The 18,533-nt window shown below is 31.1% G+C and overlaps 1 protein-coding gene and 1 pseudogene across 3 annotated transcripts; both read right to left on the minus strand.

Annotated features, from left to right (window-relative positions):
- Positions 1–1,427: 1,427 nt before the first annotated feature.
- On the minus strand, positions 1,428–3,170 carry LOC120274959 (annotated as a pseudogene).
- A 6,044-nt stretch (positions 3,171–9,214) lies between these two features.
- On the minus strand, positions 9,215–18,533 carry LOC120274467 (transcription factor bHLH18-like). Of its 3 annotated transcripts, none has more exons than XM_039281000.1 (6): positions 18,387–18,533; positions 11,875–11,977; positions 11,535–11,608; positions 10,860–11,420; positions 9,666–10,013; positions 9,215–9,503 (listed from the first exon to the last, which is right to left on the minus strand). In XM_039281000.1, the coding sequence occupies exons 3-6, from the start codon at positions 11,568–11,570 to the stop codon at positions 9,429–9,431; spliced, it is 1,020 nt and encodes a 339-aa protein (XP_039136934.1). In that variant the 5' UTR covers positions 11,571–11,608; positions 11,875–11,977; positions 18,387–18,533; the 3' UTR covers positions 9,215–9,428. The 3 variants fall into 3 exon arrangements, with proteins under 3 accessions (XP_039136934.1, XP_039136936.1, XP_039136935.1); XM_039281002.1 differs by lacking the exon at positions 18,387–18,533 and adding an exon at positions 14,535–14,746; XM_039281001.1 differs by lacking the exon at positions 18,387–18,533 and having other exon boundaries at positions 11,875–13,090.

Here is an 18,533-nt window from a genome sequence, read left to right on the forward strand (position 1 = left end):
TTTTAAAAAAAACATACACAGGGGTTGAGTTGCAAATTCATACCAACATCCAAAGGTCCATTATTACCATTACGTGCGAAATTTGAACTGTGGTCATTTAAAAATTTTATACCATGCTTTCTATAACAGGTCTAATACTGTTAGGTTGTTAACGCTTTGGCTCCTATGAGAATTTTTATTATAAATTGCTTTTAAAGATGTGTGGGTAATTAAATATTTAAAATGATATTCTAGTGTGATATCTCTATCTAAGGTGACAGATTAGTGATGGTCCATGCTTTGATTAATGAGAATTTAAGTCAATAACCCAACAAGTTAAAGCCACGTGTCTTGATAAATGTGAACTTGATTATGAGGTTTCTTTGTTTGAATTTAAGTTAAATTTAAATTTTTTATAAAAGTTGAATAAAATTTTACTTAATTAATAGTAATTAAAATTTAAATATATATATATATAATTATGCAATGACTAATACTAAGCTTTTTAATCTATTTTAAACTTTGCAGTTTTAATTTTTAATATTTTAAAAATATGAATAAATCACTTAAATTAAAATCAAAATAAAAGTATAATAAAAAGTCACAGAAAAAATAGAAAATAAAATAGTAGAATACAAATGAACAAGAGAGGGAGTGTCATAGATAGAATCCACTAGTCAGGATCACCTAACAAGAATAAGTATACAAACTATACTTTTTTTTTACTATATGTGATTTATGGGTGTTTATTAAAATAAATAAATAAATAAATTTTTTTTTTGAATAAAGTGGATAAATCATTGATTTATTATGAAAAAAATAAATACAAACAAAACCAAGATCAAATAAAAAAAACAAGAAAAAACAGACAAAACAACAAATCGAAGTGATTTACTCTCTGTCAATTTGAGGAGGACTCGAACACCAGAGGGTGGACTTCACCTTCTCATAACCTCTATCTTTCTTTTTGTGTTTATTGTGATTTTGTGTGTTTGTTGTCGGTGTTTCACCCCTAGTGATTGTTTCTAACCTCTTGCTCAGTTTGTTAAAATAAAAACTTTGTAAAAAACATATAACAACATACTAATCAAAGATAAAGGAAAAAGAAGAAAAATAAAAACAAAAAAGAAAAAGGAGGAGGTTCTTCCATTCCACATTAACATACATATATATTTTTAACAAAACATAAACGGTCACACAACAACATTACAAGCTCTTTTTACCACGCAATTTATAACTCTTTTAAGGCCAATTATTTACAAGGATATATAACACCAAGATCACCATTTATTTTCTCACCATTGAGAGATTAAAAAAAAAAAAGGCCACAAAAACAAAGCGGTGGTGAAGTTAAGACTTCTCCAACTAAGTTGAGTTCTTCCTCCCTAACAAACATGATCAAACTAGTCAACCATGAGCAACAGTAATAATCAAACTACAAATGTGAGACTTCCATCCATGCAGAAAAACAACATCATAAAGATAAAAATAAATAAATAAATAAATGGTGATCTTTAGGCCAACTTTGTAATTGATTAACATGATCAATTCTTCACATCAACTGTCTCAAAGCCAAGCTCAACTTCTTCACAACATCATCCATTGTCAAACAGAACTCCTCTTCAATCTGCATCATTAAAACAAACTTAATAATTTCAAGATACATATATATATACATATATATATATATATATATATTATTAAAGAGATGAAATTTAAGTTGCAGGCGTGCCTGAGCAATGACAGAGAGATGGAGAGAAGAAGAAGGGAAGGGCATGACACTAGTGTTTGTGACAGTGAGGTTGAGTTTTTCGATCTCGAGCAATGACTTAACGATAACTCCTTTTCGCTGTTGGCAACTGATCTTTATAAGTATTGTCTTCTCACAAGCTTTCTAGCTTCAATCTCTGGAATGGAATCATGATCATATTGTTGGTCATTCATGTCATCCTCCTTATCCTCACTACTTCTACTTGATGATAGCTCATGATCTCCCTTCCTCGTCTTCTTCTTTGTTTCCTCTTCTAGTGTTTTCACTCTCTCTTGAAGTTGTTTCACATACTTTATTGCATCTCCTAAAACAGTAGCCTTGTCCATCTATACACACACATACACACACATCTATATATATAAATTATAAACTAGTTATAAGAAGTTATATATGATAAGATGTGAGAATAAGTTAAGTAACCTTCTTTAGATTTGGGATGATGGAAGAGAGAGCAATGAATTTTTGGCTAAGTTTTTCTCTTCTCTTCCTTTCAGCAATGATGTGATCTTGATAGGAAGGAGGTTTGGTTGAAAGATTTCTTTTGGAATTGGAATCAAAGAGAATTCCCAAGTCCTTAGGCTTCACATCTTCAATGATGAACTCTTTGTCATTTTTTCGTTTTACCGGGGAGTCTAAACCGCTGCTAAATGAAAGAATGCTCGTTGGAGAAGCATCCGGTGCTTGCCGTGAGTTCCAGCTATTAGTCTTTAGCATCTTCTTCGGCTTTTCGATGTCCACCGATATGTTTAGAGGCTGAGGAGTGATTGATGAGGAGGTTGCATGGCTTTGGAAAGAAGATGAAGAAGAAGAAAGACATTGTTGGATGTGATCTTGTGGATATGGTTGTATTATGAAATCATCTAGAGAGCTTAATTCCCATTGATTTGTCAAACTATTTAGATCATCCACTCCCTATGAATTTCCCATCAAGAAAAATAAAATTTTTAAAAAAAGTAAACAAAGGAAGAAATATTGATCAATGAATCATAGAGCAATTAGAGACATATATTTTTTCAAAAAAAAAAAAAAAATTAGAGACATATATATACATCTGTTAATTTCCATACCTGTTCTGAAAACCATCTTGCTGATAATGCATCCATTAAACTCCTAAAAAAAAAAGAGATTCAATATATATGTGTGTACATATATATATATATATATATATATATATATATATATATCTTTGAAACAAGAACAAGAAAAGATCAGATCTCGGAGAAAAGCAATAACAAATTAACTCTAGTCTCTATGTATATATAAAAAACTTATATTGAAATTAAGATAGATTGAAAGAATAAGATTAGAGAACACAAAGTATGTAGCTAAAGTTGGAAAAGTTGATGAGATATGGGAGAAAAGGCTGACCTTTTATGGAAGTTCAAGGGCCTTTTTCTTTGGAGTATATTTTAGCTCTGAACTGTTCCATTGGAGGCTAGTTCTCTATAGCACTTTATATAGATAAAGGTTGGAATATCTCTTTCTCTTTCTAGTCTACACTTTGTTTTCTTTTGTGAAAAATATTTTAATGGTTAATTATTGTTCTTTTATTCTTTAATCAAACTCCTTCAAACTTTTCTAAATTGTTATACAATTTTTTTAAAGAAAAAAACAAAATAAAACAAAACACAACTTCAATGACAAGGCCATTTGTCCCCTTTGTATATATTTTATATGATGAAAACATTGCTTAGGTCTAATTCATATATTGAAAGAAAAGTTCAATAATGTATGTACTATGCCTTCAAGTTCAAGGAATTAATGCATAGAATTAGTTTAGTTTATAACTCGAATAGCTAATTAAGTTATGAACTAACAATTGATGTAAAATTAAAGAACACTAAAATTTCATGCATTGATAATAGATTGAAAAACACAGGTTAATGTTTTAAAATGATTTTATTTATTTTACTATCAAAGAACTCAAAAAAGGAGCATTTGTAAAAATATATATGTATGTATAATCAAAGCTGTCATTAGTGAGTTAATTAAAAATTAAAAACAATTAATAACCATGTGCACATCCACATACACATGTAGAAGTAAAAGAGATGCTAAATTAATGACATGAATAGATCACAATCTCAAACTCTCCTAGGGCTGTAAACGAGCCGAGCTGAGCCGAGTATCACTGTGCCTCGAGCCTCGGCCTCGAGTATCTATTTAAAGGCTCGAGTTTCGCCCGAGCTCTGCTCGAGCTATTTTTGTGCCTCGAGCCTCGGCTCGCTGAAAAAGCTCAAGTAGCTCGAGCTCGGCTCGTCTAAAGTCTCGATCAACTTTTGTATACATAAGTATTTTTGTAATTTTATATAGTTTATATAATTATGTATTTTTGTAATTTATATATAAATAATTTAATATTTTATATATAAAAGCTCGCTTTAGGCTCATGAGCCCTCACGAATGAGTATTTTTGAGCTCGAGCTCGGCTCGTTAACATAAACGAGCACTCGAGCCTCAGCTCTACCGCTAAAAATCGAATCGACTCGAGCATCGATCGAGCTCGATCTCGAGTAGCTCACGAGTAGCTTGGCTCATTTACACCCCTAAACTCTCCGGAAAATGTGGAGTGAGAACAAATTAATAAATGAGGGACATGTTGGTCTGCCCAAAGAAATCCAATATATTATTGGATCAATCTCTATTTAATCAATCAATGACCATAGGATCAATGAGGGAGTAAATGGAGATATGTTTATTCACATCCAATAAACAATCTATTTATTGTGTTTTTTACTGAATTTTATTAAAATATTTCAAGGTTGTTATTTGGCCATTGGGCATGCGCAGGAGTAAGACAAAGCACAGTAGCCAAATTAGTTTCACACGTGCAAGACATTACCCTTTAGATTCCTTTATATATATATATAATTATAAATAATTAAAGCTTACAAAAATCCCATTATTAATTTTAAATCAATGAAAATTAAAGTGTGATACTAAATTTCACCCAATGGATTTTGACACTTCATAAAATCATCAACCAGAATTTCCCTAGACATATTTCAATTATTATTTTTTATTCGAGTTAAAAATCTTAATTTGAGCTTTAGTTTTATACACACACATATATATATATATATATATAATGATATAATCTATTTATTTGTTCTTTAATGATAAAATATAGTTTGGTCAATAATTTCTTAATCTATTAACAAAGGTCCCTATATATGTAGGGTGTCGTTGTTGTACTCAAAAAGATGAGTTCAAACCTCAGCTCACGTAAGATGAGAGTGCATATGTATTGAGGTATAATCTTCAGTTTTGTGCACACCCTTAAGGTGATTGTTCACATTTGTTGATATATATATACAGAATATGTCAACTGTGGGCATCATAGAATGTCCCTTACGAACATTCGCAGTTGACAACAGTGCAACTATAAGAGAGAGGGATAGGGAGAGGAATACGTAAGTTAGAGTTTTGGTTTTTTTTATAGTTGCATTGTAGGTCTATTGTGCTATTGTTCATAAGTATAGTATTATTACTCAACTAAATGGTAGCGACCGTTGGATTACAATCCAATGACTGATAACCAACTTGTGTAGATTATAAATCAAAAGACATGCTTAGATGACGCATCCTCATACATATATATATATATATATACAGGGGTGGAGCAAGAAATTTGTTTTAGGGAAAGCCAAATTTTTTTAAAGGGAGTTAAATTAAAAAATTTTTTAGAGGACAAGTAACAACTAACAAGTGAATGAGGCAAATATTAGATTTTTATAAATATTTTCCTAAAACTATATTTTTTAAAATAGCATATATATATATATATACTAATTTTAAAAATCAAGTTGTCCAACAATAACTTTTACAAAAAAAAAAATTTGTTACTATATAACCAATTTATTGCTAAACAATAAAATTTTATCAACATGTTGTATAAAACTATAATATTTAAAAAAAAAACTCATCCAACAATAGATTTTTGTCAAAAAAAAATTATATAAATCAATTTGTAAAATATTAAATAGCCAAATAATAAGATTTCACAATTTTTTTAAATATTATTTTTTATATTATATGCATCATTATGATATATATATATATATATAAAATTACAAAAACAAAAACCAGGGGCCATCCCGTCGCCCACTTCTAGCTCCACCCCTGTACATATGGTTTGATGCTTCCTATTTTTTATATATTCAAGTAAAATGGAAAAACTTTATTAAAGTTTTAGTGTGCCCCAAATTTTATTTTGATAATATTTGTAATTTTTTTAATGGGTTTAGTCGGTTAATTTACTCTTAAATATCGACATAATTACATTACTAATTAAATATTAATTTGTTGTTGGTGCGTCATTAAGGTGTGTATGCAGATTTTGGGAGGCTGCCGGCCATCTATTAATAAATTAATATAATTTTTTTAATTTAATTTTAATTTTTCTGAGTTCCTTTTTATTTTTAATCACTTCTACATAATATTTATAACAATTCTTGAATGTTGTCTTATCAAAATTATTGAAGATTAATTTTTTAATAATATTATAATTAATCATAATAGGTATATGATCCCAAATTATTATTGAATTCTGTTTGTTTTTTTCTTTTTAAAATTATAGTTAAGTAATTAATTCATTAAAATAATTTTAATTAATTATGTACTCATATCTCAGTGTGGGCTCGTGCACCAACTGAATGATTCATAAATTAAAATAATAAAATAACAAAATATTAGTGTTGTAACTTTGATGTAATTGATTGAAAAGTATATATGAACTAAGATACAACTGTTTAAGTGGCATTTAATAAATTAAATAAGCAAAATGAAAACTTTTATAAACCTAAAAAAGGACAAAAATTTAAAAGAATTCAAGCTTATACATATCTAACAATATCTAATATTATAATTAGAGGAATGAAACTAATCTAACTTTTTCTTATAATTAATCAATCAAAGAGTTGAAAAAACATGGTGGGGCTATTAAGGTTTTTAATAATATCAAGTTGGATTTTGGCACCTTAATTTATCCATATCAGGACAAAACCAAAGTTTAGTACTTGTCCTAATATGTTATTAAGTTAATAGCAAATGAGAAAATAATTGAAATAATATAATTAAATATTAATAATGCCTCCAAGATCCAAAATAATGATTTATAAAAATTATCAAAAAATTTGTCCAAAATAAAATCAAGTTTTAACAGGGAATAAATAAAAAATATTGACAATTATATTTTTTTTAGAGTTGTATTTTTTGGAAAAAAAAATTAATAAATAATATATATTTCACATTGTTTCCTATATATACATATATTTTGACAAATACTACAACCGCATATGCAGTTAGAGCCTGTGTATGACTGAGAATTTATCGTTCTGTCATGAGTCCTCACCTAACGGTATGAGAATTGAGTTGTAAACCCACTCTCACACTGGGGACCTCTTGGCACCACTACATCAAATGCACTTCAAACTCTGTAAATAAAAATCCTACAAATCAAATTTTATGTAATTAAGCTAGTACTATCATTGAACTAAAGGTCTTTTTAAACTATTTTATATTTTTTTATTATATTAATATAAAATAAACATCATCAATTTTAATGTGTTATTTTATAAAAAAAATACTTGTAGCCTATTATTAAAATAAAAACTAATGTGGTATTTTTACTCATTGGTTTTTCTCACTTTTGTCATTTTCCTACTCTTTATTGAAAATTTAATACTTTACATATATATAGTCCTAAATGTTTTTTAAAAAAAAAACAATAAACAAGCTATAAACTCTCGTATCAATCATTTTTCATTCTCTATTAACTATTTTATGTTTACTTGATTCAAAGAATAACACAATCATAAATGTAACAAGTTTTCAGAATCTCATATATATATATATATATATATATTAGAAAGGTCCCCTTGAACCTATCATCTAACTGAATAAACCAAAGTTTTTCATTAATATACACTAAGCTTCTTTGTTGATCTTGCATGATTTCTTCCTTGGCTTTTGCTCCATTATTTTATCATCTAACTTTGAGCATCCAATGTTTGAATGTTTTATTTTATTTTTCCCATATATCTAAAGCCATAAACCATGATTCAATTAATCAAAGCAAACTAGCAAAGTACAAGTTAATGCATTTCATTGAAAGCCGCACAATGTTACCTTAAAAAACATGAAAAACATGGAAATAAAGAATTATAAAAAAGCATGGTTTATATATATATATATATATATATTATAAAAGAAGCAAGTGAAATACAAAAGAGTGTGAAACTTTGACAAATATAATTATTATTCTTTATTTTCATCAAAAAAAAATACTTTTTTTTTTGCAAGTTATAATTTTTTATTACTATTATTTTGCATACGTTTGATTGCCAAAATTTTTTTATATATAAATGAGGTAATCATGATGGTTTTTTTCTCATATGATCAACCACCAATCCACCATTTATTTATCTTTAATTATTTTGATAAATTATCACATTTTCCTTTTTATAAATGAGAATTATTTTTCCCCCTTATGTATATGCCATGCTGATTTATTCTATTGTATTATCTAAACACAGTAATCATAATTCTTTTTTATTAAACACTTAATTATATTTTGTATTTTTATTTGTGAGCAATTACAATTTCATTAACTCTTGCGATAATCACATTAAGTTTTTAATTTAATCTTTCAAGCTATTGTTATTTTTTATTGTAGGGTGTGAGTAAATAAACAACAAGCCATAAGCTCTCGACTTTTAACCTAGGAAGATTCAAACTTTTAACCTTTAAATTAGAAAGAATAAAATACCACTTTTCTATTGTCAGGATGTCTAGTTCTTGCATTATATTTTTTGATGTGTTCAATCAACACTTTTTTTATATAATAAATGAGATATTAACCATTTTATTTACTTTAGTTTAATTATTATTTTTTATTTTATATATTTAAAAATAGTTAATCATATTGTAGGAACAAATAATGAGATTGATGTTTTAATACATTAATAGTTTATCTTTTTTTTTAAATAATAATAATGAGATTGATTGTTAACGACCGCTTAATCTATTGATACAAAATTCTTTATGTAAAGTATTTGTGTCTTATTTGAAAATAAGTTCAAATCTTAATTTACTAAAAGTAAAAGCATAATTAGATTGAAATATTAACTCCTTGAATGTGCACGTGTTTTACCAATATTTGTATAAAAAAACACTAATGAGATTGATCATAGCCATACACTCTTCAGCTCTTAATCCTGTTTTTTGAGATTAAAATCAAACAACCCTAAAATGGAGCCTCCTCGTATCACTATAATTTAAAAACATAATGAAATGGAGTGGAACTCATGAAGATACCATCAGAGCAACATTATTGGAAAAAAAAAAAAGTCTAAGCAATCTTCACAATTTTCTGGTTCCTTTGAATTGATTTTTTCCACAAAGTCCCCAGGCAACAAAACAAACAACATAAGATAAAACAACAACATATTATAATAATAACAATAATAATAGTGTATCTTTTATTCAAATAAAAAAAAATCTCAAGAAAACAACTGATGGAACATGCATAACCCACAGATATATTTTATTCTTCACTTTGTACATACATGAAAGCACTGGATGATATTCCAATGCATTCATATTATTGAAGAAGCCATGCAACAGCAACTAGTTAGAGAGAGAGAGAGAGATGCAAATGAGACGATGATTTCTTTTCTCATATGAATTGGCTGAAAAATGAACTTAATTTTTCAACTAGTTCCTTCACTGTCAATGAAAATCCATCTTCAACCTGCAAAAACATAAAAGTCCATGACATTAAAAAAAAAGTCTTTCTAATAAGTTTTTCAATAATCATGTGAAGTTTCAAGCAAAAAGTTCAGTGCAATATATTCACAAGTTTTATCTCAGACAAATCTAATATAATAGTACTTAAGGTATAGAAACAACTCACCTTTGCCATGACAACTACATCAAGGGAAGAGCTTGAAAAAGGCATGATACTCAGGTCAATTATGGTGAGGAAGAGCTTCTCAATCTCTGAGAGTGCTTTGATTGCTAGTCCTTTAAGGTTCTTACACTGGAATTTAAGGACAATTATGTTTCCTGTCAGCTTTGCCTCAATTTTAAAGAGAGGATCACTTGAGGAGCTCTCATTGGTGATCAAGGAGGCCTTGTCATCCTTCATAAGCATAGCAGACTCAACGGGACCATCGATGATACTCTGTTCGAGGGATTTCACCTTTGTTACAAGTTCTTTGAGATAGTTGATTGTGCTAACAAGAAGGGAAGCCTTGTCTGTCTGCCAAATTCATGTCATCTGTGAGCCATATAGTTTTCTACAATGAAGATTAAGTTGAAGTGCATGTATTTGTGTTTCAAAGCTATGATGATAATTGTTAAGTATATCAAACCAGAAAAGAAACAAACGAGAAGAAGAGACAGCAAAGAGAAAAGGAAATAGAACCAAAACCTTAAACTTTTGGATTGCTTAGAAAGAGTTTGTGCTTTTGAAGGGCAACTCTTTGGGAATTTAATAGAATACAACAGAAGTAATCCTTGGAAGAGAGAGAGAGAGGGAGAGTGATGGAAGAGAAGAGAAAAGAAACAACTTAGAGAAGGCTTGCTAGTAGATTCGGACATTTTACTGAAAAGTTTTAAATACTTGTTCATACTTCCAAAGTTTCTCATGCATAATATTCATGGCCTATATATGTTAATGACTCTAATTCCGGTATTATCCATCAGCATTCAAATCTCTACATTGCATCTGAGTGTGTGTGTGTATATATGTACATATATTCTTCAGATATATACTTCCTCTTCAGCTGAGGAGAATATCAGAGAAAAAACTAACATTTTCATTAACTAGTCTTGTAGCCTATTGAATGAATGAAATTACCGCTAAAAGGAAAGCTAAAGATTTATTAGATTTACTTCTCTCAGATAAGAAGCCATCTCTAATGTATATTATTCTCTCTTCTATATGTCTCACTACAGGTTCTAATTACTACGTCATGTCTTCACAAAAGATACATTTAGAAAACATCATTTGAAGAACTATATCTCATGCTGTTTTTTGGCAAGAAGCTTTTAAATACTAATAAGGTAACTCCATGAAATATAAGAATAAGACAAAAAGGGGTACCTTTGCCAGGCCAGGGATGATAGCTGATAGTGAGAGGAACTGCTCATTGAGTTTTTCTCTGCGCTTTCTTTCTGCAATCATATGATCATGGGAAGAAGAATGTGGGTTATTCCCCATGCTAGCTCTCCCAGAAGCCTGGAAGCTTGAGATATCATGGTTCATCAGCTTTGGTTTCTTAGAGATCAAAAAATTCATCTCATCCTTTTCTTCTCCAATACCATTTATGTATAGCTGCTGCAGATCAGATAAGGAATCTGGATTCCCAAAAGAAAGATATTTTGGAGAATTGGCTGCACATTGTGCAATGACTGAAACTTGTTTGGTGGTGTAAGCGTCCTCATTTTCAACCTTCAGAAAATTTGTTGCCAGTCTGGAAGTGCCCAAGTTGGGTTTATCATAAAGCACTGAACTGTTGAAGTTGTTGAGTGTGGTAATCTCTTTAGACTTGAAGGAAAAAGGCGTTTTTTGATAATCATCCTCAAGTACTTCTGCCATCTGTTGCAGGCTGGCCTGATGAAGAAAGCTCATTTCTTGGTCATTTAAGATAGGTTCAACATTCCCCTGCAGGCCAGAAGAAGTCCTCACTAATTTTATTTTAAGATAAAACACCAATCTTTTTCTTTGCTTTAGAGCTGAGAAAGTTCACAAAGGATGATGATGATGATGATGGCTTACCAGTGGAACTAAAAGTCGGAGAGGCATGATATCCATTAGAGCCAGCTCGTTGTGAAAAAGTAAATTAATATGTCCTGAATTAAGCCCATGAACAACATAAAACTAAAGTAAAATAACATAAAAATAAAAACAAAAGAACGCATGAAAATCTTGAAGTTACTGGCTTAAATCATCATATTTCCATTCAAGAAAGAAGTGAAAGCAAATAAGATTCAGAAACAATTAAGTGCATGACAACACTGGAAAGATTACAAATCCTTATCAACATCATCCATCTTCAGAGGAATTATTTCCGAAAAGCAAAGATAGGTTCTATATACAGAAGAAGATTAAAACTCACCTCTCGCAGGAAAGAATCAAAGCTGCTTCTTTCTTCTCTTTACTCAAAAGTGTAAGAAACAGTGCTTCTTCCTCCTATGGCCTCTGAGTCGGAAAACTTCTCACTGCAAAAAGAAGAACATTTTTTGTCCACATCTTCATTTCACTGTATCAACGGAGGCTCCAATATGCAGTATTCCTTGTTCTCCGTATAATATTTTAATCCCTCATTATCAGGTTTTTGCTAAATAAGAATCCCACAGATAACATCTTTCTTATCTGTTAATTTATTATTAATTAAAGGGACTAAACCATATTATTTTGCATTAAGATAAAGACAAACAAATGTTGCATCTTTCACCTTTTGTTTTTTATGAGGTTGACACTTCCAGAATTCTTGTCCAACATCCCACACCACTTTGATTGTGAAGTCCTATTATTTACTCACTGATAGATCCTGTTGTTTTCTCAGTGATGGAATTATTTCAATGAAGCTATCTTGTTCATTTGAAAATTGCTGTGTCCACGTAAGGTGAAAACTACTCATAGGTGGCTCTGTTTCAACAATAGTATTTTAATTATTAACAATCCTATTTATGGGTTATGTTTAAAATGGACGGTCAGCTTGTATGATGAATTGACTGTTTTAACCCATTTTATACAGAATCTCATGGTTTGGCCATAAAAAGATGTCTCATATGTTAATGTCAATTCATACATATAAGCGTAGAATCTTTCCCTTCCCTGTTTGATGGGCGAGTGTCTACTGTTTAGTTCCTCCTACTATATAAAATCTTAAGCTCAATAATGGGAATGGTAATCACTATCACAACATCAGCTACATTGACTTTCTTTAACTATATTAATATTCTACAGCTTCAAAGAAGAAACAATAACAAATACAACAATTTGTTGCTTTTACAGTTGTTTTCACTTTTCAGCCCATGTTTATTTGTGCCACTTGCCTACGTGTGATGATGTACTAGTGTTCTCTAGTAATATAATCAAGTATTTTGCACACATCTCCAGAAAAAACAAAAAAAAAACATACTACGAGAAGAGCATGGCATAACCGCATAAGCCATCTAACACAAAACAATATGGACTTGAATATATTAGACAACCACAATAAAGATAATTGTGCAGATAACAAGTGGAAAATAAGCAAAATAAACTAGTAGATGTGAAGATCATTCACAGATATTGTTCAGACTAGGGATGCCTGTTTCACAATTGCATTTCATTGATTTGCTAATATTGAGATGAACCATATATATATATAGAAAACCATACGATGATAGCAATCTTGTTCCATATAAGTCATGTGTTATACATTGCTAACAACATGCTTTCCACCAGTAAAACACAAATCAGTCAAAAAGCACAAGAGCTAGCATGCCAGGCTAAATGAACCCGGGTCAATGGATTATATTTATGTCTCATAAGGGATCACGTCTTAAACAATGAGAGCCAGCAAAAACAATATTCCACACATGCTAAAAGTCTCCTCCAATGTAGAAGACATGTGAGGTGATCACTTCCACCTTATAACTTTTAATGATATAGAAAAACTTATCAACCAATTTTGTTCTGCTTAAAATTCAATTCCAAATGATTAAAATAATCTATCATGAACTCATAGTATTCATACTAATCTGCTACATAATCATTAGTTCACACTGAAAGACGCTAACATGCTTTCCTGCACATAATATTAAACCATCCAATTGTCCTGGGGTCCATAAATAGACATCTGTCATCATGATAATGAAAGTTGAAATAACAAGGGGAAATGGTGTTTTCATAAAGATCATGTTGGAATAATTTATTTGAAAGGTGATCACCAGCACAAACAGATGACAGCCAAACTGAAATAAGAAACATCCTTGCAGTCAGCTGTCACACTATAAGGAGCTAACGTCCTGCTCGAAAAAAATAATATCAGAACAAAATATCTCCTTTCTTGAAAATCTTGATTGGGGATAAAATTCCACCATTTTTGCTTTCTCAAAATGAAATTACTTTCTATGTCTAGATTGGAAAAAAAAACTTGTTCCCTCCACGTCTGCTGGGAAAAAAAAGGGAAAATAGGAAGTTGGTAAAGAGACCAGCCACTTCCTACAAGATGTTTGATTGATTCACAATCCCTCAGCTTCTTGGTACTTCAATAAGAGATCAATAGGTGAGAGAAATCAAGTTCTATTCACACTAATCTAAGCTAATTCACCAACCAAAAAGCTATATTATGCTCTAACACAAAAGAATCTTAAACAAAATAAATAAAAAGATAGCGTATGTATCTAATAAGCCTTCTAACCAGTGCTTAGTGCAAGTGAAGAGATGAAGAAAAGATTCATATCTATATATCTACACATTTCTTGAACAAGCATTACACTATACGCAGCAATCTTTACTGTAGGGAGAAATTTAATAAAAAATACACAAGATAAAGGCCTTCATTCTAATGCTAACTAAGGTTGTTTGACCCTCGATTCAATGAAGAAATTTCACACTGGGTTCTATTGAACAGTTTCAATTGGAATGCGTCATAGAAGCATATTTTATTTACATTTATTGTGAAACAATACTAAAATTTGCCACATACTGATATAAAAAGACAAGTGGTGGCAAACTGATCAATCAACTAAGCATATAATACATCAAAATTAGTCATTTACTCACATAAACTAAGTGGAATTCTGAACTAAAGGAGCAAACAACCAACTGAGCATATCTTGAGCCCCCCACGGAAGTCCATAACATTTCATATGTGAACTACATTGAGGAACATGGTGAGGTAATCATCCATCATTTACAGAAGCAAAATCACACAAGTACAAGGCACTAATACCCCACCCAAGTAACTTCAAAGTAAAACTTGATGTTTATAAATTAAAAGTTCTTCCTGCAGGGTGTCAGACTGTATATCAAGATAAAGGATGCAAAATCAATATAAATAAGCAAATGAAGTAATATACCTTCAGAAAGAACATTGAACATGAACTATGAATATAAAACCATAGCAATCACATATATTGGTTAAAGCATGCATACTTTGAAAATAGAAGAGGATCACATATTGTTTTTGCACTTAAAAGATGCAGTCTACTAAAGATACAGATGGTTAATAAGTTTAATTATTCCTTTAAAGAACAACATTGTGTAGAAATAATGTTATCATGCTTATCAACCTTCAAAATAGTGATGGAATTCATGTACCACATGCTTGACAATTAATTTCCTAAAATGTCATCAACGATCATGCACTTGTAGTTGTGGGTTATCCACTTCTCTCCAAAACAGAAAAAGAAAAAAAAGGATAATCCAAGACTTCAGATTTGACAAAGAGCAAGTGTTCACACTAGAATCAGCATGGAATGTGGCATTTTATTATTGAAATCCACATCACATAATAAGTGTCCTATTAGAATAGGTAGATTTTATCAGGGAGTGATTTATGTTATCGGTATGACAACCATATTGGACAAAATCTAATGAAAACTCCTTTCTTCTAGAACTTGCTTAGTCAAACTTACATTCAAAATAAAATTCCAGCTTAATTAAGTGAGATTTAATGATCAATGAACTTGTTTAGAAATGATAGGTATGCGTTATGTACACAAACATTATGGGTCCCTACAGAAATAATGCAGAATTGGGAGTAAAATAATTTAGACCCAAGATTCTGTAAAGATTTTACGGGAACATATCTGATAAATAATTCTAAATATAATATTTGGAGGAAGTACTGTCCCACTTCAAGTGATGTTATCTGGCCTTTAATTCAGGAAGAATGAACTAACAACACTTAAGTTATTCATAGTAGCCATATTATTCCTTGGCTGAATAAGACTCGTATAACACGACAAAAAGAAGTTTGCGATGTTTGATGGAGATGCACAGCAGCAGTTGAAGGCAAATATTTTAATGCAGCATTTGTAGGACTTCATGCTTGATTAAGAAGGATTTAGACCAACACTTGGATGAAACAAGAAGCAATACTGGCTTGGTTAATCACTGAAGATCAGTTTGCGAACCTTATAGTGTCTAACTGCCTTCTTATGGTCTTACTAATCTGCAGGGTCTACCCTTTCTCTAAAGCAAAGAAATACAGGAAAAAGAGTGTACTGGGCAAACCTTCCGACACCATGTATCCAATTCATGCTAGTAATCACAGTTAATGGGATCTTAGTATCGGGAAAGTAAATGCCTTATTTTGAAAGAAAAGGCTTATAAATATTATGTTACCTGAAGGCGAAAGAAGTCAAGAGTTGAAATATGCAAAAGAAATTAGTGAAAACACCGCAAGGAATAAGTAAACCGTGAATGATGATCCTATGCCATTGCTCTAGGATCCTCCGATAAGACAACCAAAAACCTCTCTTCTCAAACTAAACAAATTACAGTGATCTTTCATTGAGACAGAAATACAAAAAGCATGCTAGTCAGCAATCAAAACACGGAAATTAGAGCACCAACTATGATCTTGCTTAACAGAGTTTCCTTCTTATGCATCTGAGGACTCTGTAAGATGTGATAAGTCTATCTCGTACATATCTTATTGAGTCACCCACAAAGTCTCACAGGTTTTGAGCATGTAACAGTGCAAGAATGAAGATTCATCTGCTGCATTCTCAGGAGCAACAAAAAACTGACATTGGTTGGTCATTCATCTTTCGGTATTTGGGCAATGTCAATGAAGACATTGATCATTTCTTATAATATAACCAAATCTTTAGACATGATTTATTATTGGGAGCAAACCAACCTAGTAATAATCATAAGGATCTAACTTTAAGTGATATGTCCCTTCCACAAGCACTTGTTCTAAATTCAACAAAATCTCCTCCTAGATACAAAATCATAGGACCAAGACTTAGCATAAAATTAGCCCATAGAAAAATAAAACCCCAGAAAGTTTAGTGGATAAAATAACAAGAAGCCACTTGCTTTACATGCCTAAACTATGTACCATAGGGCAGATTATGTATGAGTTAAGCACAACTAACCACCTAACATCATTTGCAACTCCCTACAAGAATGTCTTCGCATTTATAATAACATGGAATACACGTGGTGCCAGCTTGTGCAGTAGCAGAAGTATTAAAGAATAGAGACTAAACATGCTAATTTTCTGATAAAAATAAACTGGAAAATGGCTAAATTCAATCTGTTGATGACAAGAATATAAATATATCTGCTCCCTCAAAAAGAAAATAAGGCTTTGTCCAATTCTTGTTTCCAGAAAAAGCTTTTAACATAAATTGTGAAATGGGTAAGCTGAAGCTCAAGGGGCAATTAGAAAACTGAATAAAAGTAAACTCACAGGAACAATACAGAAATAATAAACAGAATGCTGCCAGACCATTCTGGTAAGTCTTCAGTGGATTTCTATTTTCTAGAGGTCAAAGATATTTCTTATCAGTATACTGCTAAGTAGCTGTAAACCAGAATGCTTCTACAATACAACTAACATGCATCAAGAACTAAAAAGATCATTATTGCAGCAATTTAAGATGGCTGATCCAGAGTAAACAAAATTGTTGTGAAGTTAATAGAGTATTTACAGTCCATCAGTGCTTCACTACTATTACAATGTCTACAGTGCCGCCTCATAAAATTCAACCTTAATGTGATCATGTTAGACCCCTCGAATCCCATAATGGCCACCTCTATAACCAACCCCAGGTCAATTCGGTGCTCAAAAAAGGAAAATGCTAATTGAAGCCTCACCATGTGTGAGATACGCTAGTTTCTTGCCTGGGTTCTTCAGACAATAGAAGACAAGAAGGGAACCCAATGCTTGGTATCCAAACACATCTCCCTCTGGTATCTCAAGCCATTCACTTTGATTAATTTGACATAGATAAGTCAAGAATCGGATGACATCTTGGTACTGTGTCCATGGATGCATAAAGTTTGAATATTTCACCAAGAACAGTATTTTCCGAATCATATATCATCAAACACAGTATCTTGGGCTGCTGCTTTGGACCAAGCTTTTGCACTGAACAATGAACAGCCCAATGTTTAGCGTCCAAGCAAACTCTTCTTATATCGTCTTCTTGATTCAAAATACCAAATCAATGCGGCATTATGCCTAATTGGATATGAAATTTCATTTTTTTTTCCATGTTTACATATACAAATGCTAAATCAATATGTAATTACATATACTAGCAGCCAAGCATCAGCAAAATTGCTATAATTTTATATAACATAAATGCCTGTGTCAATTAAAAATTATTCCAGTTAAACATTCAATTTAGCATTTTATAGGTCAAAAAACACAACTTGCTTTCACTAAAGTGTCCGTGTTTTGGGGGTGAAGTTCATGAAACGCAAATCCATACTCCAATTACAAGAACATTGAAAAAAAATGGGCAATTGGAGACTTGAATACAAACAAAGAATCAAAGAGATGAAGAACTATAGTTATGACAGCCGATTCAATTCTATTTATTTAAAAAATTTAAAATAAAAACAAATCACTGATTTAATTGAACTCAGGTGAAGGGCACTGCCTTGTTTTACCTCACATCTCGATCAATTTCATGCCTTTTCGGATCCTCGACCTTCTCGCAGTGCATCAGTGAGCGTTCGTCGAGGTTGAGGACGATGATCGAGCGCCGAAGAAGAGCTCCCGCGCGCGCGCTCGGTGAATTTTTCTTTTCCTTTCTG

The sequence above is a fragment of the Dioscorea cayenensis genome, chromosome 13 (genome assembly GCF_009730915.1).
Source record: "Dioscorea cayenensis subsp. rotundata cultivar TDr96_F1 chromosome 13, TDr96_F1_v2_PseudoChromosome.rev07_lg8_w22 25.fasta, whole genome shotgun sequence".
Lineage (NCBI taxonomy): Eukaryota > Viridiplantae > Streptophyta > Magnoliopsida > Dioscoreales > Dioscoreaceae > Dioscorea > Dioscorea cayenensis.

What these genes read in the sequence shown, in the direction of transcription:
- LOC120274467 (XM_039281000.1), bottom strand. Translation starts at nt 11,570, where the DNA reads ATGGATATCATGCCTCTCCGACTTTTAGTTCCACTG. An exon ending in TCATCCCTGGCCTGGCAAAG is followed by an intron (nt 10,014 to 10,859) that starts GTACCCCTTTTT and finishes TGAATTTGGCAG; the next exon opens with ACAGACAAGGCTTCCCTTCT. An exon ending in ATGTAGTTGTCATGGCAAAG is followed by an intron (nt 9,504 to 9,665) that starts GTGAGTTGTTTC and finishes ATGTTTTTGCAG; the next exon opens with GTTGAAGATGGATTTTCATT.